At 32.7% G+C, this 20,739-nt stretch overlaps 1 protein-coding gene across 1 annotated transcript; it reads left to right on the top strand.

Moving 5' to 3' along the window:
* The first annotated feature begins 7,347 nt into the window (after nt 1-7,347).
* Nucleotides 7,348-12,809, top strand: LOC109618204 (uncharacterized). The gene is made up of 4 exons (XM_066071618.1): nt 7,348-7,465; nt 7,692-7,945; nt 9,253-9,384; nt 10,218-12,809. The coding sequence occupies exons 1-4, from the start codon at nt 7,435-7,437 to the stop codon at nt 10,362-10,364; spliced, it is 564 nt and encodes a 187-aa protein (XP_065927690.1). The 5' UTR covers nt 7,348-7,434; the 3' UTR covers nt 10,365-12,809.
* Nucleotides 12,810-20,739: the final 7,930 nt, after the last annotated feature.

Below are 20,739 nucleotides of genomic sequence, written 5' to 3'. Positions count from 1 at the left end.
CGTGCTGTGTATAGGGGGTAGATATACCCACGTAATCTATAAATCTGTATTCACGTGTTATTACAAATGTAAGCAAGGCATATGTTACCATTATCTCCTTATAAAAGATTATACCAATCAATCGTTGATAATGGTTATATATGCCTTTCTAGTTATTTACACGTGGATAGATTTCGAGATTAAAATTAACGTGATTATCAAATAAATTAATTCTATGTAATTTATAATTTCTGCAAGTAATCAAAACTAATGTACTAGAAATGGATGATACCTTAACGAGGAGTAGAAGTCATACATGTAAATTTCATAACTTATTGCAAATAAGAAACAGGCTTATTAAACTTAAAAAAAATATACTAATATGTTGACGATATGCAAATTCTGTACGTAAATTATAAATTTCTTAACTTATCATTAGATAAGCTTATGCAAATAAGATACAGGCGTATTAAACTTTCATAACCAAAAAATACTAATATGTTACCAATATACAAATTCTATTTACAACTATTTAATTGTCTTACCTTTAATTAGATTTGAATTTATCTTCTTATTCAAGTACCACTGATAAAACTTAGGACTAAATACATTATTTAATATTTGAATATATACAATTTCATTTTTATTTTTTTTAATCTATGTATGCAAATCTAATTGAAGGTAAGACAAAAAAGTATTCAAAGTATAAATACCTTTTAAGGGACTTCTCCGGATCAAATCCGTTGTGGTTACAACAGCAATTTCTGCATAGAAACGATAGATGCGACTGCGACAACAATTCAAGTTGGATTGGTTATATGGGCACACAGTGTATATGAACCCATTTGTTACAATCACTGCATTTAATTGTGTCATTTTGACATTGAGTTTTACATTGAAGGCAAGGATACGACCCTGCCATCCTGACTTTTTCGAAGACAGAATTCAAATGATACATAAAATACTACCATTTCCTCTAATAATGTATTAATTTGGAGACAAAAATTGTTCGGTATTATTTTTAGTGCAAAATAATTATTTTCATTAAAGCAGAACATGTTAGATCTTTAATTAGGAGCATCAAATTGTTTTATAATTTTTCAAAATGTATTCGATCTATGTTAATGAAAGCGTGAAAGTAATTTTGAGTAGATAATTGGTCACAGTGCAATAATCTGTAACTAATGAGATGAAAACATCTATGTCCAGTTTAAATGAATTATTCAAAATAAATTTAATTATTGTTATTTACAAGAAACAAATTAATAAAAAGATTTATATAGATTTAGTTACATTGGGTTTTTATCAACACTTTAAAAACTAAATTTAATGAAAGAATAATCTTTCTTCAATGAATTGCATTTTAATCAATAACCACGAAAATCGGCTGATTTTTTCAAAAATATTAACTTTATATAAAATTATAATAATTATCTATATACAATACTAGACATACACTCTTTATGTCGTAATTATGGGCATTTAGTTGTTTTCGACGGGCATTTCGGTGTTTTCAACGGGCATTTCGGTAAATCCCGGGCATTTCGGAAATTCTATGTACCGCACAAAATCTGATGCACTAGCAACATATTTTAAAATACTATTCATTATATTGGTACATGTAATTCGGTACGATCTCTACGTAATGGTTGATTAATGCAACATGTTTTATTAAGATGCTCTGCAATTTTAGTCTAAACGGAGATTATTCTCGCTGCTAGAAATATCTAAGTAAATATATATGAGAAATAAATTGTGTTTTTTGTTTAAGTAAATTTTTCTCTTGTTTAATTGTTTACAAATTTCTATTTACACCTGAGAGTCAAGCTTCGAGTTATACGCAAGGTACAGCGCTTTGCGCACAATGCTACTGTATATTTGTACGCAATGCTGAGGTCATACTTTGGTTCATTTATATTTTTTAATGCAGGTATGCTGAATAGGAAATACCAAGTTTAAAAATCTTCAGTTGAAAGTATGAAACTCATATGAACAAAAACATGACTCAAACAAAACTATGTATCTTGCTTATTCTACGATTGACGCTGAAATTTTGGTTGATCAATAGAAATGTCTTGCTTTAATGATAATATGCTATAACTACTTTCTGATTCCCCTTCTTAAACAATGAAGTGCATACAATTTACACAAATATTTGATAGTTTTTCGAACACAAATAAATATGTCTTTTAAACAGTTTCCATAGTCGTTACACATTATTATTATGAGAATAAAAGTAATTATTGCAACGGAAAATCATCTTTGTTTGTAGACATTTGTTGTTTTTAATAACGATGAAAAAAGGGTGGGCTTTGGTAAAATAGAGAGAAATGCCCGCCAATACATTGATTTGAATTATTATAGCTCTTTAACATATGTGACAATATTTTTCAGTTAGGTTTATTTATCAGTCAAGTGAGTAAGGATATGAAACGTCATACGAAATGAATTCGTGCCTGGTAAACGACAATCATTTATAACGGAGAAGGCCAATTAAATTTTTCATTGTTTTTAATTTGAGGAATTGAGCGCATTCATTCTGATGCACTGAGGTACACTTTTCTTCTTTCACATATATTTTTTAAAAATAAAATACGATGTACCTTTATTCTCTCATGTTTCTTAATCGTTTCATATAGTGATTGGGATATGCAAAAATAAGTGTAAAATTCGGATATTCATTTTTGGTTGATCTACCGAGGGGCCATATGGCACAATATCCTTTGAACGCCCATATAAAGCCATTGTTGCTCAGGTAAGCGATGTGGCCCATTTGGCCTCTTGCTTTTCAAAGCAATATGAGCTGCACTTTCATAATGTTTTTTTTTTTTATACGAAAATGTTATTTTCTACTAAACTGACCAGGAAAATTCTTTTTTCTTTTCAATTTCAGTTTTTGAAAAACTCTTTTCAATTCTTGTAAGCCATGTTTTTTTTTTGTGAGAAAAGCCTCTAAGAAGCTTTAACTGAAGCAAAATTGAATAATTGTCGTCCTGTACAAAAATTGATCTGCTATATATTTCTTATAAGAGAAATGTTTTTTCTGACAAAATTAAATGTTCTTTTTCAAAACGTTGATATAATAAAAGTTTAAGTTACATGCAGACTTATCATGCTTACAGGTTTTTGCAGCAAGAATAAATTCAATGAAATACAGCTCATATTGTTTTAATATAGCAATGTATTAATAATAATTGTTTCAAATTATGCCCAGGAATGGGTTGATGATATATAATATATGTAGCCGGTGTCGGAAGAAATAACTTGGACTACTTTGAAGACAATTTCATGTTTCTGTTTTAATTTTTGAGAAGACTTCATCGTCACACATAAAATTGTATCGCATGTTTTTGGACATGAGATACTCTGTTAGCTATACATGTAATCGAACCATACTTACAATTAGGGAAGAACTGGTCAATTCAATCCTCTCCGGCATCATTTCGGATACCACAGCAATAATAGCAATACACATTATTATAAAAGATCCTCTCAATTTCTTCGCAGAACATGCTGTAGCAACTGATATAAGCTGAATTATTACGATTGAAGACATGTCGAAGTATACTCTTAAGAAATTTAAATGACTTGAATAATTGCTGTTTGTAGGCGTAAGACTCTAGTCAATAAGACTTGCTGGCGTTGTAATATCGTTGTATTACCTTTAAGAAACGAGTGGAAGCGAGTTCGGATGTATGCGAAGGTCACTGTTACAAAATTTACACATTGCAACAATTTAGTTTTTCTGCAGTGAAAATTAAATTGAAAGGATCCTTATCGTTATTGCATGATTCTATAGCTACGATGGGTCTTTGTGAATAATAGATGTTTTGAACACAGTAGATTTCTTACTTGTATTTCCCTTTCATTGTATAATGCTCGTCGTATCAAAATCGTTCATGATGAATAAGGAAAATGCATATTGCTCAACACTGTTTATTACCTTCGTTCAGATAAAGGTAACGATTTCCGCATTGCGGGAAGCCACGTGGTTTTTTTTTGGTTTAAAAAACTTCGACGCAACTTCATGCATTGTTAAGGTATTTTTGCAACTATTTCTATTCTTTAAAATTCTTTTACATCCTATTTTTTCCAATGACTTCGATAGAGTTTAACATTATCAAAGTATTCTTTAAACTCAAATATTATAATATTGTGGTACTGTATATTGAATTTGCAAAGAGGCATGTGTTCCGGTATTTTGAATCATTAATTCTTACAAACTTGTTAAAAGTAAAACCGGTTTTTTTTCAGGACTATTAAATGTTCATTAGAAAAAAAACATGATTGTATAAACTTGCCTTTTTTCAAGTGACCCGTTGATATGAATATTATTATGTATGTATATACGAGGGTTGTTAATAAAGTTCGCGGACAAAGTGATTTACGGCAAAACTACTGCGTACTTTGCAGGATGACGTATATTTTATTAAATGACTACCATTTGAAAATAAGTATGCCAAAATCACATGATTTTGAAGTTGTTTTCAAAAGATACAGCGATTTTTATTGGCATGAATTGGATTTACGGAGCATCATTTCATATTTCCACGACGTCAGGTGACGTCAAACTACTGCAAGGCAAATTAAATCTGTCACTCTTTTTCAAAGAAAACACCTTTTAGTTCACACATTTTTTATGCCATTAACCCATTTATAAAACTCATGTTCACACCATTATTTGTCAAATTTTTGTATGATGTCTTTTGTGTCATATGATTATCGTAAATCATTTAGGTCAGAAAATCTCTGTTCACGCAGTTTCGACTTCAGAGAAGGAAATAAAGCGAAATCCATAGGTGCCAGATCCAGGCTGTATGGGGAGTCGGGGTGCTGCAAGAGCTCAATATATCAGTATTTCCATTTTTAAACCTTCAATTCCAATTATGGTTCTAATTGTAAACCTTTTTTTCTGTAAAAGTATCAGCATCTAAGAACCTTTTGGTCTCCATCGGAGATTTTTCTACGTGCACACAAAATTTTATGACGGCCCGGTGCTCCAATGTGTCCATTTACATTAACGTTTTTGACTCATTTTTCTAGCGTTGGTTGTCCATATTTGGCGATAAAACGGTCAGGAATTCTTCAATTTAATTGAAACTTTCACAAAATGACCTTCATAACTTATTGGGATCTTATATGAAATTCTGTTTATTTTTATGCGCTTGACTTGTACATTTTTTTAATAAAAAAAATGCGTTCAAAATATAAAACAATTAAAAACTGACATGTTCCGTAAAGCATTTCTTATCAAATTAATTAATCGGTATATTTTTTAAAGTGCATTTAAAATGAACAAATCTTTATATATTTCTTGGAAAATACGTCAAGATTTAATATGAAAAGATTCGCTGGTATCATGCGAATAGTCCGCTCACAATCGAACTTTTCTAACAACCCTCGTATCTATGAACTGTTAACAAATCAACAATACAATACAAAAGTTCATACAGCCAAATGCCACATTCCTCCAGCCTCTTTTTTGCAATTCATTCACTTTTTTGTATTTAAATGTATATTATTTATTATCCGCTTATGATAATTAAAAAAACTCTTCGAAATGGAGTTCAGAATGTTTGTATCGAATTTATTCAAATGCCGCAATTTTCATCAGGATACACTAGTTGATTCACAAAATGACCAAAAACTGTACCTTTTAAATAAAAAATTGATGACTCGGTCTGTAGAGTAGACTGATTAAAAATCGGACATCCTTCATTTTCCTAGATATCACAGATCAAATCCGATCGCGTATTTTGGAATTCCTTGTCATTGTAAGCGATAATTGGACAGTAATCCGTGATAAATGGGCAGAGGAAGTTTTGAATTCGCTTATGCAAAAAAAATGTTATGGGATGATTTGTAATCAAATAATAATACTGATCTAAAGATTATTCGAAATCGACCGAGGGTAAAGACCTCCCTGTCTTTGCAAACCATGTTAAAAATCTTGCATTCTGAATATTTCCCATGACTAAATTGAAATCACACTTTTTTCCAACGCAATATAATTTGCAGGGGGGGGGGGGGGGCTTTTTTTTAATTACTGGTTTGTATTTTTGGAGTTTCAATTTTGCATTTTTCAAATTTATTTCCTGTTGTCAATGTGTATATTTTAACCACAGGGGACAAGCCCGTTTTAACATTAATTTCAATGTAACCATAAATAAAGAAAGGGGTCGAACTCTGACCCAAAAAAAAAACTACCAGCTCGCTTCAAAAGCCAATCAATTAATTTTTAAAACACTCGCAATATGCATGCATTTTTCAAAAAAGTAATGTCTGAGATACACTCATGCCGAATTTCAAGTTGATGGGTCTTAAAATAGCGGAGATATACGTCATTATTCTCTCGAAGTCGCCAGTTTATTTTTACTAGGACATTTACCGGTCCAGGGCTCACGATGGGATTTTGCCTCTGACAACAGCAGTATTGCAACAAGTCGAGAAACATTCGCACTAATCTTTGAAAATCTTACATCAACTTCTGACCAGACCGGCCATTTTAACGTCTTCGAGAAAGACTGATTCTGATTGGACCATCAGGAATATTAACCAATGAAATTGAGTTAATCATTAGCTATCACAATGGCCGGTCTGGTCAGAAGTTGATGTGGCTGCAGAATAAAAGTTCATTATGGAGAGTATTTAAGGAATTTTATCGGAGTTTTTGTATGTAAGTAGCGTGCATTTGATGTAAGATTTTCAAAGATTAGTGCGAATGTTTCTCGACTTGTTGCAATACTGCTGTTGTCAGAGGCAAAATCCCATCGTGAGCCCTGGACCGGTAAATGTCCTAGTAAAAATAAACTGGCGACTTCGAGAGAATAATGACGTATATCTCCGCTATTTTAAGACCCATCAACTTGAAATTCGGCATGAGTGTATCTCAGACATTACTTTTTTGAAAAATACATGCATATTGCGAGTGTTTTAAAAATTAATTGACTTATTAGGCTTTTGAAGCGAGCTGGTAGTTTTTTTTTGGGTCAGAGTTCGACCCCTTTCTTTATTTATGGTGACATTGAAATTAATGTTAAAACGGGCTTGGCCCCTGTGATTTTAACTGTTCGTTTTACAGCATGCAGAATGCTTTAAATTCTGGTTGATAATCATAGTTTAAACTTTCAATTTAAGTGAAACTCCATATCCAAATAAAACACTGTCATAATACATGAAAATATAAAAGTCGAAATCTTCACAATTAGTGATAACATATTTCCCATGTATACCTGATGTTTGTGTTTCAACCAACATAAGGTAATTCATGTTTTAAAAAAATGATTCTTGCACTATTTTTTTTTCGGAATGGCAACGAATTGAAACTCCATGTTCTCATAACTGTATTGCCACGAAAATATTTACTTAAATTTTATAAACAGGAAAATATTTCAAACACGTGGTCTACCCGTAAGTATTGTATTTATTTAACATCATGCAATTTTATCCAGACAGATGACAATGGCTTCTAAGGAGGCGTACGAAAGTAAGCTGCTTTCGTTTTAGTTTTGATTTTTTGTTAGATTTTTTCTATTTTGCTTGAGAATTAAATAACCTTTTTTTCTTTTATTAGTATAAGAATCAATAATTAATAGGGGCACAACGCTTAAGATAAGTATTTAAGCAAAATAGCGAATAGTGTATTCAATTTGTAAATCCTTATGTTTTAGTATTAGTTGGTGCTTTTCGAACTGTAACATATATGTTTTTAGAACTAGAATCCGACAAATTTGGCGATCAGGCCAGTTTGAGAAATGAAAGGCAGAATAACATTCATTCAGAAGACCAATGTCCGAACAACCATTTTTTTCAAGAAGGCACTGAGAATCAGGGAAACAATCCCCCACCGGCGAGCGACAATGAGTGTCCTGAATATGAACAGTCTACAAGGAATTACGGTCAATGTCCCGGCTTCAAGTATCAAAAGCTAGATGACACTATTGCAAAACCAGATGAACATATTGTGGTAAAATAAGTAATTCTTTCTTTAAATATTTCCTTTAAATTTGCATTTAAAAATTTACTTTAGATTTAAGCCATTAATTAAGTTGTTTTCAGGTTTTTTTCAAGGACATGTTTATAAGTAATTGGGTCGATATCTGTTTCCTTATGCTTATGGCGTTTTGTTACTTTCGTCTATGCATATTAAAGAAGGTGTAGAATTTCAGTATTGCTTCAGCAGATCCACTTAAACGCGGTTCACGTTGGTTGGATATTGATAATTCACGAGTAATTGATATATGTAGTTATAATAAATGAGGAATAAATATCCATTACATGACGTGGGTTTTTAAAGCAAATATATTGTACGAAAATAACATCATACTAGCTTTTTACCTTTACACTCCTTACTTACGCAAATATTATATGCCTAAGCCATTAAATGGTCAGTTCTAACCTCTTAATCCTATTGTAGAACATGTAATATTGGCCAAGTAAATTAATGGATACATTATGTAGATCATATTGAAAGACATGACAGGAGTTTTCCTTATCATAAAATCGATTTTTCATGTTCTCGTGCCAATTTTGTTACCTCTCCAAACGATTTAAATTACGTTGTAAAGGCAACTCGTTTCTTAAACGCAATTATACTACAGCAATCGAAGGAAATATATTCACGTTACAATGAAAAATCAAAAACTTAACTTTATTCCTTTAATGTAAAGGAGGAAGTTGATAAATGTTTTAAGTCCAACTGATTCACTAGAGTGACATTGCGATCTGGTTTCGTCGTGCGTTAACATTTGAGCTTCTCTATAACTACATGTACTATAGGGCTATCTTGACCCAATTTGTTGTAAAGAGTTATACAGAGGATGGAAAAGATAGATAATAAAATTCATGACCGCCATAACTCATTGGCCATAAAATGTGGGTAGAAACTGTTAAGTTGTTATAATGAACAGGGACGCCTAGATATACATGTGATATTCATGGCCCCTTGGTACATGTTAGATGTTTAGGCTTTATGGAGGGGCCACCATAACCATTGTGAAATGTATTTAATCTAAGAAAGTTTTCTATACTCCCGTTTATTTGAAGAAAAAAAAAGCCAACAACTAAATGCATCATTTTGATGCCCATATTGCCATCTACTAAAATCTTGAAATTCACAGAAAAGAAAATGTATGAAATCTCACAAAATATCTTTTATGCTCCTACATAAATCGAGGAAAACTATATGCATAATAATATTGATGTCCATGAAACTCTCAATTTTGAAAGTTATGGCTTCCGATAGTGATATATTTTATACTTTTGCATTCTTAGACAGCACCGGCTCGTCCTGTTTCAGCGATCGTTGTTCAGACTGAGCGATTCTCCAATTTGATTGCCTTGTCGATTCTATCCATATGTTTCTGTCCACTGACTGGAATAGCAGCTTTTGTTCATGCGTTCAAGGTAATGACGTTATATTATGTTATTTAAGTAGTAAGAATAAATTCATAGGTTGTTTTGTAGGGTCGTAAACCATTCCTTCTCACAAGAGAATTACCGATGTAGAAAACAGGTTGAATTAAACTACTGTGGGATCATTAGAAATCGTAGTGGCTCAATTTTCGTTGTATTCGTGGGTAGCCCTCTCTCACGAATTTACATCCTTAACGAAAACAAATTTTCAAAGAGTTGATTTTCATACTGAAGCTGAAAACCTATGCATTCACGAAATTACATCCCCACGAATAAGCAAAAACCCACAATCCACGAATATTTACACTATCGAATTTAAATGATCCCACAGTATGGTGTAAAATATGATCGTTTTAAAATCAAATAATCAGTTTTCAAATTATTAAGAAGTGGTCATTTTGTGGGGGTTTTTTGTTTTGTTTTTTTACAAACTATGGTTCGGGAAAAGAGAATGTGTTATATATTATGGAAAAGGTGTCATTGCATATGAATAAAAATAATTTTTTGTTCACTTATTTCATCAGAAATTAAAACTATTAGTAACAGCTGAATATAAAAGAAGGCAAAGGTGGCGGTTTTGTTGGTTTGGAAGAGAGAAATACGAATTATAAGGCTACAAAGTACAGCAAACTATAACGTACAAGCTGAACATCGTGATTTGTAATTAAAGTAAAGTAGCAGTCACCAAACTGAACATGCAACCTGTACAATTGTCCATTTATTCATTAATATTACAATACTTTCTTTTATAAGTACATGCATTTACAACAGATGTTTATATTATGTTCTCTTTAGTGTTACACCTGAATTGTTTCGTTTTTTAGGCTCGCTCGGCCGAAAAACGAGGAGAGATCTTACAAGCTCATTATCATGCCCGGTTTGTCTGGTCCATGATGAAGGTTTCATTGGTAATCGGGATTTCAATGTTTATTTTTAACTTTGTAATTCGCATGTTTAGCAGTAGAAAATGATTTTTAACTTTTAAGATCAGTTCTATGTAAGAATCAACTTCGGTGCCCACGCATAGTCAAGATTTTCCTCATACTTTACAATTTGAAAGACTTTGATGAGTAAAAAGGCTAACACAATTTATTTGATGCTATGTATTCCCGTTGTCATGATAACAGAGGGTAAAAATGACATTTTAATGCTTATTTGAGAACATATTGCAAGTAATGTGCACAACTTTGGGCCTCTAGGGTAGAATATATTGTTAAACAAAATTGCCATTCTCAAGAGAAAGAAAAACATTTATGGAGAAACATTTTTTCATGGTAACTAAAGAGAAATTTCAAAATATGATTTATTCATTTTATTAGAATGAAAAATGCAAATCTTGAGTTTTTTTGTATACACTATTATAGTTATAGCATTTTTGAATGGATATTATTCATATCAAACATTTATGGAGAAACATGTTTTCATGGTAACTAAAGAGAAATTTCAAAATATGATTTATTCATTTTATTAGAATGAACATTGCAAACCTTGAGTTTTTTTGTATACACTATTATAGTTATAGTATTTTTGAATGGATATTATTCATATCAAACATATAGTTAACTTATATTAATGGGTGATATAATATCACGTATGTCCTGAACTTGAAAACATTTTGAAAAAAAAAATATTTGCGAAAAATATTCTGTTTTCTGCAATTTCTTTTGTGATTTTCTACGTAACCTTATTTTCCTGAGCAACAACACTTTTGTGTTGAGTTCAAAATTGTGTGTGGTATACAATAAAAATATAGGCATATTTCTACAAGTTCCAATATAAACAATAGCTAGAAAATTTTAAAATCGAAAATTACAGCATATCAAAATCATCGTCAATTTTACAGGTTTTTTTTTTTTTATTTCTTGGCCTTGTGGCCGTAGCAACGAGTGTCAGTTTTTATAAATATAATGTATATTTGATGGACATTTAAGGAAATAAATAAATAATTTCCCGTTTCAGCTCATAAAAAAAATAAACAAATTTCAAAAATTTCTAATGGTTGCCATGGTAACAGTTTGAAAGAATTAGTTTCTCCATCAGTTTTCTTCGATGAAATAAGACTTGACAAAATAACAAAGGTTGTATAATTTCTTTGATAGTTTACATTAGTGGGCACAACCTTCCAATATGGCTTTAAAGTAGGTAAGTTTTGCTATTTTACCATCTTTAGCGTCGGTTACCATGACAACGGTTACCCCCAGCACCCAGCTATTAGTGTTATTTTTTGTGTATTACACCTAGGTGTTTTCATGTATGAAATAAAAAGAAAAGCTGTTACTATGCGTGGCCAAAATCATTGATTCTGACATAGAATTGATCTTAATTAACGGTAGTTTTGTTGAAGTTATTAAAAACTGTTGAAAAAAAAAATATTTCAAGGTGTACATGTATGCAAAATTATATTTTTAAAATCATGCAAATAAACATTTATATTTTATTTAAGTGATAATTGGTATCTATCTTAAGTTTTGAAGTTAATGATGTATTGTGTAACTCTAAAATGTTTGTTAACATTTACTTGTATTCATCTACACGTGTTCGACAAAATATATTCACACTCTCAAAAGATTGTAAAAGACTTCATATTCTAGCAACGAAATCATGCTGGTCGGTTACTAGCTGGGTCAGAAGTTTACGCCCTATGGTAGTTCAAAATCCGTAATATAAATTTATATTAAATCTTCTTCTCTTCTCCCATATATTTTTGAGAAAAAACTGAATACATGGTCATGAAGTTCTCTACCGGGTTTGTGAAATCCATGATACCTTGGTCAGGGATGCAGGCCCTGGTGCAAGACAAATACTGCTGAATAGTCCAAATGCACCGATATAAGTATGTTTTCTTTCTTAACTTTTACAGTTATGGATGATAAAGTCATGCATTGTTATTACGTTCCTAATAAACTGAAGTTTGTTATTAGTCCCCTACCTGTTTTACCGGAGGGGACTATAGCTTTCCTCTGCGTCCGTCTGTCTGTTCCACACCTTTTTACTTGCTTATGCAATACTTTCAGAATACCTGTTTACTATATAATATTTCTATGTTTAATATCTAAACATTACAGCATGTCTTCGTTTACATCGGCACTAATTTTTTTCGACATTACAGGGCATAAACATTATATAATTTTGGTTGTTGTTGTTGTTGTTGTTTTTTTTTTTATAAAAGTGTCCTGTAAAAATGCTTTATTTAAACGAAGTAAAATGTATATTAGTATGACAGCACGCCCTAGCCTCGATTTACATACTACAATAGTAAACCGAATATATACTTAACACTTTGTGTAACCTGTACCTTGAAATTATTGAGTTTTTTGTTTTAATTTTTCTATAGTTGTATTTGTTCACTGTATATGGATCAGTTATGATTTGTGATTGTTTCATGCAGTGTTTTTAAATAAATGACTTAAAATGTATTTATGCAACAATATATGTTATATTATCATCAAAGCTTAACACCACTCGTAAAGAAGACTCGTCATGTATAAACAACTCTATTTTAGTAGTTGAAAAGAATATTTAGAAATTGCAACTTCAATCACAAAATTGCGGCAATGCTAATTAATGATGACAAGTGGTGGTAACGAACAGCATTTTCAGGGCGAAGATTTACTTTATTTATTGACAAGTTTGCTTTACCCCTTCCCTACGACCACAAATTCAACGTATATACCATTGCTCCACCGTCACGCATTGTGAGGCATACACATTTCCACACAATCGCGCATTTTTTATTGTCGACTAAAATAACCTCAAAAACGTGCTAATTATTGCCAAAGTTATTATTCAAAGAATGACGTAATAATTTATAAACGTAATAAAATTACGCCATTAAGACCAAAATATTATCCTGAGGTATTGTTTTTTATGATGTCTGGTTCCATCGATTTATTGGATGATACTTCTTCGGACGAAAGTTTCGATGACGGCAAGCCAATTTCTAAGAGCCTTACTCTATACTAATCTGACGACGTCAGTGATGATTAGGAAGAAATTCAAGCACTTGTACTGGACCCGCTAGCACCCCATTGGTAATCTGTTTTAGACGCTATTGATGTTTTGCCTTTTTTGTATGATGTGGGACCGTCCCACTATATACCGACCACGGCACATGAGAAGGATTTCTTCGAGTTATTGTTCGGTGAAAGATTTTTTGCATCGAATTACAGAAGGGACAAATAAGCGTGCAGCTAAAGTACAGCAGAGAAAAGGTATAATTACCGATATTACCATCAAACAGGTTTTTTTTTAGTTTTTTTCCTTGTAAATGACAAAAACTAGAAAAAAAGACCACCGGATTTTGACTGTTTTGCACATGTAAAATTAACTCTCTCTTTCAATATTTTAGATCAATAATGAAATAAACAATAATTATTGTCTATTAACAACAATTGTTTTAGTTTTGTGTTGGAGTTTTTAAAAATACTGAAATTTTAGACTTTAAAACATGCGCGTATGTTTACTGCATATAAAGTTAAATTTCCATGAGTATATGATACAGTATCAGGAATAAAGCACTAATTATGCTTTACTATCATTATAATTTAATTTTGGAGTAAAAAGTTTTAAATAAAAAAAAAACCCACAATGATAACATATTTCCTCTATGTTCAATATTAGACACCAGCCTTTATTTTTTATGACTATTGTTTATTAAAGGAGGTCAGGGCATTAACACATGCACACGCACACAAAACCGATTTTCATTTGATTTTAGTACTGAATTTTGATTGTTATACTTTCATGTTAAATACTGAAATCTGATTGGATAAGACGCAGTTCATAATCCGTTCTATTACCCTCAGCGTTAGCAACGCACTTAGCAACGGGTAACATTAAAAATTGTTACATGCGCGAAAATTATGCGCGTACGGTTCACTGTAGAATTTACGTTATTCCTATATAAAAGCAGTAAAATTTTCTAAAAAAAATTAAGACATTCAGTATAACAAAATAAATAGTGCCTGTTTGGGAGGATAACAGTTGAAATTGACACCCCTCGAAAACCCTCCCAAACAGGCACTATTTATATAATGGTAGTTTGTATCGTTCAATCGTTGGTCTATTTGTTAAACAAACATTTTACATTAGATTAAAGTGATTGCAAAATTCAGGTTCATGCGATTTCATAGATGACGGCTATTTTTGCCACTATATCACCAACCTCCTCAAATAAATAAGAAAAAAAAATAAGTAATAAAGAATGGCGAGTCTGTTAATGTATTGTACAAAGACATGTATAATAAAAATAAATCATATACTATTTCTTTAATATTGCCTAATTATGGACGAATCAAGAAAATATTCCGTATGTGGGTGTTGTACGGGGAGGATGAGGTAAATGTTCGATGGTTAAATGTGTGATGGAGAGGGAAAGCAGGGACGGGTCCTACATTTGGTTACACTTTACCATGTGAGTTTAATTTGATTTATTCAAGCTCCCCGCTCGATACGCGCATGTGCTAATTGATTTAAGTTTTAAACATTTTTACCAAATATTCTTAATTGTGACTGATGAGCACTTTTATCATTTCAAAACACGCCCCCTTGTGGTACAACTGTACTCCTGACAAACATAGGACCTATATATAGTTATTTTTATTTTCATGAGGGTGAATATACTTCCTGACTTGAAGTTACATTGGTACAACAGCAAATTTCTTGCTAATGCTGGCTTCAAAGACGTAATGCAAAGCAGTACATTCCGTCAAAACCAACCAGATGGGGCAAAAAATATAGTTGCAATGCGATAGTCTGACCGGATTCTGCCAACAGCTAGATCTTTACCTGGACAGAGAGCAGTATCTAGGGGTAGCACTCGAACAAGCAGTCGTAGAAAAGCTAACCGCTGGCTTGGAAAACAAAAATTTCCATATTTTTTACGATAGCTTTTTCACATCTGTGTCACTTGCCAAATGATTGTTTGCTAAGACAGTTTTCACATGCGTGACCACTGTCCAAAATAGGGAAGATATCTTGCAGATTTGAAAAGAAAAAGAAAAGTACATTGAAAGTTCATTTTCGACTAAACAACCTTCCCCTCAAGATAAAAGTTCCCCCCAAAACTTGTTTGTTTCTTGAATACAAATGGATTTTCTTTAGGAATGTTGATAATTATGAAATGGTGATCTTTCTTTGAGGTTTAGATTAATAAAATCATATTCCTTAAAAATATAATGATCATCTGCGCAAGGAAATCAAAACGTGAGTAGTGAGATACCTTAATTTATGCCATACACAACTACAATGTATGAGTTCAGATGAGAAATGCAAATTTGTCATTTTTATACGATTTAATCCTTGTGATCAAGCTCATCTCCTGTAATTATATTATAAAATTAAACCACTAAATAAATCAGGCTTAAACTCATCATACTTTATGTTCATGACAATTTTAAATTGAAGAAAACTTGGACATTGCTCTAGTAATCTGCTCATGTTGCTTTCATCTGACATTAATGGATAGGAGAAATAATGATGGACCAGACCGGGATTCGAACCCGGGTGCCCTGAATCTCTTGTCAGGTGCTCTACCAACTGAACATTCTGGTCTGACTGTCACTTTACTCCCCATTAAATGACCTTTAAGATGCTCTTCCCTGGCAGGGGTTAACCTGTCAGTTCCAGGCACCAAATGTAACCGGATGTTAAAAAAATGATGGACCAGATCAAGCTTCAAACCCAAGCCCCCTAACACTCTAGTCACCTGATGCTCTACCAACTGAGCCATCTGGTGCTGGTATTCGAACCGGTCAGACTGACACAGTAAAAATTTTAAGCCCCACCTTCCAATTTGTCCCCCTTTTTAATTATTCATCTTTTAAAAGCTTTTACACATAAGTGTTTGAAGTAAACCTTTTCTTGACTCAGTACGTTTGGAAAAAATTCTCATTAATTGATGTAATTTATTATTCTTAAGATATACATAAAGATTTGTTGATGCTGATGATTCATGTACATATATAAGTATATATTGGGAATTGATTTTGGTTAATTCATATCAGACATATCTAAACTGCCACTCTGTAATATATGAATGGTAATTGATTAACCACTTGAATTTTAAAATTTCTACTGTATCTTGATCTAAAATGTTTGCAACATATTTATTCTGTATTACATTAATTTTTTGTATGGTGATTGTGGTTTAAATTAGCTTTTCAGAATACCTCGTCCAGCTTTTGTGTACCATCGGTTTACCATTTCCGTGTACTCGTCCAGTATTTTTAAGCACCCACCATAGGACGTTTCATTGCTCAGAGACACTGGCAAGAGATGAATGTTTGATTTCTTACTCATCACATGGGAGAGATTATGTGGGATGTTCTTTGGTAAGCAGTTCCTCATCCACTTAAATTCACTCATATGACGTTGTATGTCTCTTCCTAACAAAATCTTAAGGCTTTCTTTATAAGCAGATATTTCATCATCGTTTGGAAGGAAGTTCTGAGCTGTATAAGTAGGATTAAGGTTTGCTTTTTTGGACTCATTACCGACATTTATTCTGTTGATTACAAAGTCGGATGCAAAAAAAATAAAAGTCTTTGTCTCTGTTGGTGAGTCGCAAATCATTTGTTGTCACTCATATCAGTAGTATAAAGCGCCTAGCTGGGGGTTCAACTGAGTGCACTTTTTATGCAAATGAGGTAGAAAAAAACGGGTTTAAGGTTGAAATGAGTTTTATTGAACAAGAACATCAAAAATCATAAAACAAGCGAAGAAATAAGCACAAAAATTTAGAAAACATAGTATGACTCTCTTGAAATTCCATTGTTCAGAAGTTCTCGTGCAATTTTGTCAGATAAAGTTCATACGAGGGGGAGAATCCGCGAACACATTTTCTTTCATCATACGGCCTGGTTTTTTCTGCTACGTTTTCATTTCCTCGTCCCAATCTTCATTGGATATCTTGGTTTTTGCTGTTTTCTTGTCTTTGACTCCTTTCCCTTTGTTGGTGGGAGGGTGATTTTCTTTTTCTGGGCAGTCCTGAGCCTCGTGTTCTTGGTCTGCCCAGTATTTGTTTTTGAGATTTTCTGGGCAATCTTTCATCCAGTGGCCTTCCTTTTTGCAGATGAAACAATTGTTGTTTGAAGGTCTACTGTAGTTAGTACTCTGCTGGGAAGTCGAGCCCCGGTTGTTTTCCTTTGTAGGGCAATCCGGCGAATAGTGACCTGGTTCTCCACAGGTGTAGCATGAGCCGGGGTTTTTCCCCTGTGTAGTTTTTGGCTGCGTAGTTTTGTTCATTTCGTCCAGTTTGTTTAAGATCAAGCTAGTATGTTTTCCTATTTCGTCACTCATCAGATGGAGACTGTTGAGAATTCCTTCCTGGGTCGTGGTAATGATCCCAAAGTCTTCCTTACTGATCACTGAATTGTAAGCAGCCATCTCTAAGTTGACTGGGTCCTGAGTCTCTGTCACTAGTGATAGATCGTAGTAGCCCATTCCACTAGACATAGGATCTTGGCTATCGAGGCAGTTTTTAGAAGTCAATTGCAATGTGTACAAGTCCTAGGGGGGCCCTGTTTTATAGACCTCGGGCGATGATTTCCAAGTGTAGAAATCTCCCCCCCCCCTTAGCTGGTTTTTTCCAGTTTAATTTTCACGCGATGGGGAAAAAAACAATGTCACGCGCTAAGTTTGACCTTGGTTTCTGTTGAAAACCGGTTTTTTCTAGTTTCTCACGTGCCCCAAAAGGTATTGATGGGGCGTGAAATATATTAATATTTTTTTAGCTCACCTGAGCTGAAAGCTCAAGTGAGCTATTCTGATCACATTTTGTCCGTCGTCCGTCTGTCCGTCTGTCTGTCTGTCCGTCTGTAAACTTTTTACATTTTGAACTTCTTCTCTAAAACCGCTTATCCAATTTCAACCAAATTTGGCACAAAGCATCCTTATGTGAGGGCGAATATAAATTGCAAAAATAAAAGTCCGATCTGTATTCAAAGCGGAGAAAACCTTGAAACTGTAGAAAAAGGGGGGTGCATTTTTAAAAATCTTCTTCTCAAGAACTACTGATTCCAATTCAACGTAGTTTAGCATAAATTATCCTTATGAAAAGGAAAATATAAATTGCAAAAATTAAGTGCTAATTCTGTGTCAAATCTGAGTTATTACGAAAATAATAATAAAGGAAATGGGTGTTTCAATCAGTTTAATAGCTTCGGGCTCGGCATCCGGTAATCCGGCATCCGGTAAAATGGGTAGGCAAGACTTGGTCTGGGCAAAACAAAGATTGGCAGATATTAATCTGCCAATCTCATTAAAATATCAGGATATTTGATGGACTAGTATATTTGTATTCGCTGTAAATATTGCTGCAAAATAATGCGTATTTGGAATTGACGATTGTCGATCTGCCTTGGCTTTTATTTTGCCACGGCCCGGGTTTGCATACCCATTTTACCTAGACTCGTATTCCATACATCTAAAACGAGGTTCTTTGTTTAAAGCAGCCATGACATTATAAGAAAAAGGGTCGATCTGACTATGATGAATTTGCTTGTTGTGCAACAGTTCGCGTATGAAGGGAAATTTTTGAAACATGCAAAACATATCGTTGCCGATTTTGTGAAGTAAATTGAGGCTAAATATTTCAATGCGTTGACAGTTTTCACACATGACGTTGGTGTTAGCTTGTTCCGATTTTCGTTTCGTTTTCATTATTTCTGCTTGTAACCTGGGAACAATCGTCTGTATTATTTCGTGATTTTTACGTATCAAATCAAACAGAGACTTTGGTAAATCAAACAGTTAACTGTTTACCTGCGCAAATTAAGCAAAATCTGATGTATTAAAAAATAATGAAATACAATTCATTCTACCGGTAATTCGATCGGCATTATCTTTTGCGTAATGGTAGATTAATGCAATAGGTTTTGTTGCGATGCTCGGCATTTTCTCGAGTTTATTCAATTTAAATAAAGTTTGACATTGCTGACGGAAATATGTAGGTATATACATGTATCTATATGATTCATTTCGAAAAAATAAATTGTGTTCTTTATTTGTTATAGTGAATGTTTCTTGTGTTTAATTGTTTTCAATTTCTAATAACTAACCATATTTGAGTGTTAAGCTTCAAATTATAAGCAAGATACAGAGATTTGCTCACAATTCTATGTTTGTACACAGATCTTAAAAACTAAAGATTAAAAAAGTAAAAAATTTGTCAATATTTATTGAGAAAATTTTCAAAGTCTGTTCGTTCAGAAACCAACTATAACATCTTATTGTATTGTAAACTTTACATTTTTTCGTCATTATTACTCCTACTGTACATGTGATCCTTCACTGTGTTTGTGTACATTTGTATAAACTGATTTTGAACCTCAAATACCAGTGAACTGGTATTGAGTGAATAAAAGAATATAAAATCTTAGGCCATTCTTTTTTTTCCATTTTAAATGCTGAATAGGAAATACCAAGTTAAAAATCATAAGCTGAATGTAATAAACTCATGTGAACAAAATATGAATCAAACCTAGGCGAACTGTGAGCTCTGTATCTTGCTTATAATTCTACAATTGACGCTGAAATTTTGGTTGAACATTAGAAAATCTCTATGAATTAGAGTATGTTAAATACTTGTACAAACAAAATAAAATAATGATACTGTGAAATCATTAGATTTCGTGGTGGCTCATTTTTCGTGGAATTCTTGGGTACCTCTCATCCACGAAATAACATCCTTCACAAATTGATGAATTAGGGTAATAAAGTCATATTCCCTTTTGTAGATATATATATGAAAACACGAAATTACGTCCCCACGAATCTGTAAAATTTAAGTCATCCACGAAAATTGGCCCCCACGAAATTTAATGATTCCACAGTATTCTGTATATATCTACTCTCCCTCTCTTTATACAATAAATAATGTGAAATCTACATCAATTTTGATAGTTTTTCAGACACGAGTAAATAAAAACGACATCTTTAAAACAGTTTCCATATTTCTGACACATTTCTGTTGCGGGGATAAAGTAATTATCGCTATTCCTAAGAATATCACAGCGGAAAATTATCCTGGTTTGTACGCGAAGTAAATAACAGTCATTTAATTGTAATGGAGAAGACAAATAAAATTTTTGAATGTTTTTAATTTGAGAAATTGAGCACATTGAGGTACAATTTTCTTCTTCACATCTATACATGTAGGGTTTTTAAAATAAAAAACAATAACTATTATTTTTTTTTAAAACAATAACTAGTAAGTACTGAGTAGTTGATGAAAAAAATGTAACTATATGCACTCATATATTTTGATCGCTTTACAAAGTGGGGGGGGGGGGGCAGAACGAAAATATAGGGATTTGGAAGTTAACAACTTAACAGTATACCTCTACC

The sequence above is a fragment of the Magallana gigas genome, chromosome 9 (assembly GCF_963853765.1).
Source record: "Magallana gigas chromosome 9, xbMagGiga1.1, whole genome shotgun sequence".
Taxonomy (NCBI): Eukaryota; Metazoa; Mollusca; class Bivalvia; order Ostreida; family Ostreidae; genus Magallana; species Magallana gigas.
This window is presented reverse-complemented; position numbering and strand designations above follow the sequence as displayed.

Bases quoted from the DNA above. Each gene is read 5' to 3' on its own strand.
- LOC109618204 (XM_066071618.1), top strand. From the start codon at position 7,435: ATGACAATGGCTTCTAAGGAGGCGTACGAAA. The intron at 7,466-7,691 runs GTAAGCTGCTTT...ATATGTTTTTAG, and splicing joins TTCTAAGGAGGCGTACGAAA to AACTAGAATCCGACAAATTT. The intron at 9,385-10,217 runs GTAATGACGTTA...TTCGTTTTTTAG, and splicing joins CTTTTGTTCATGCGTTCAAG to GCTCGCTCGGCCGAAAAACG.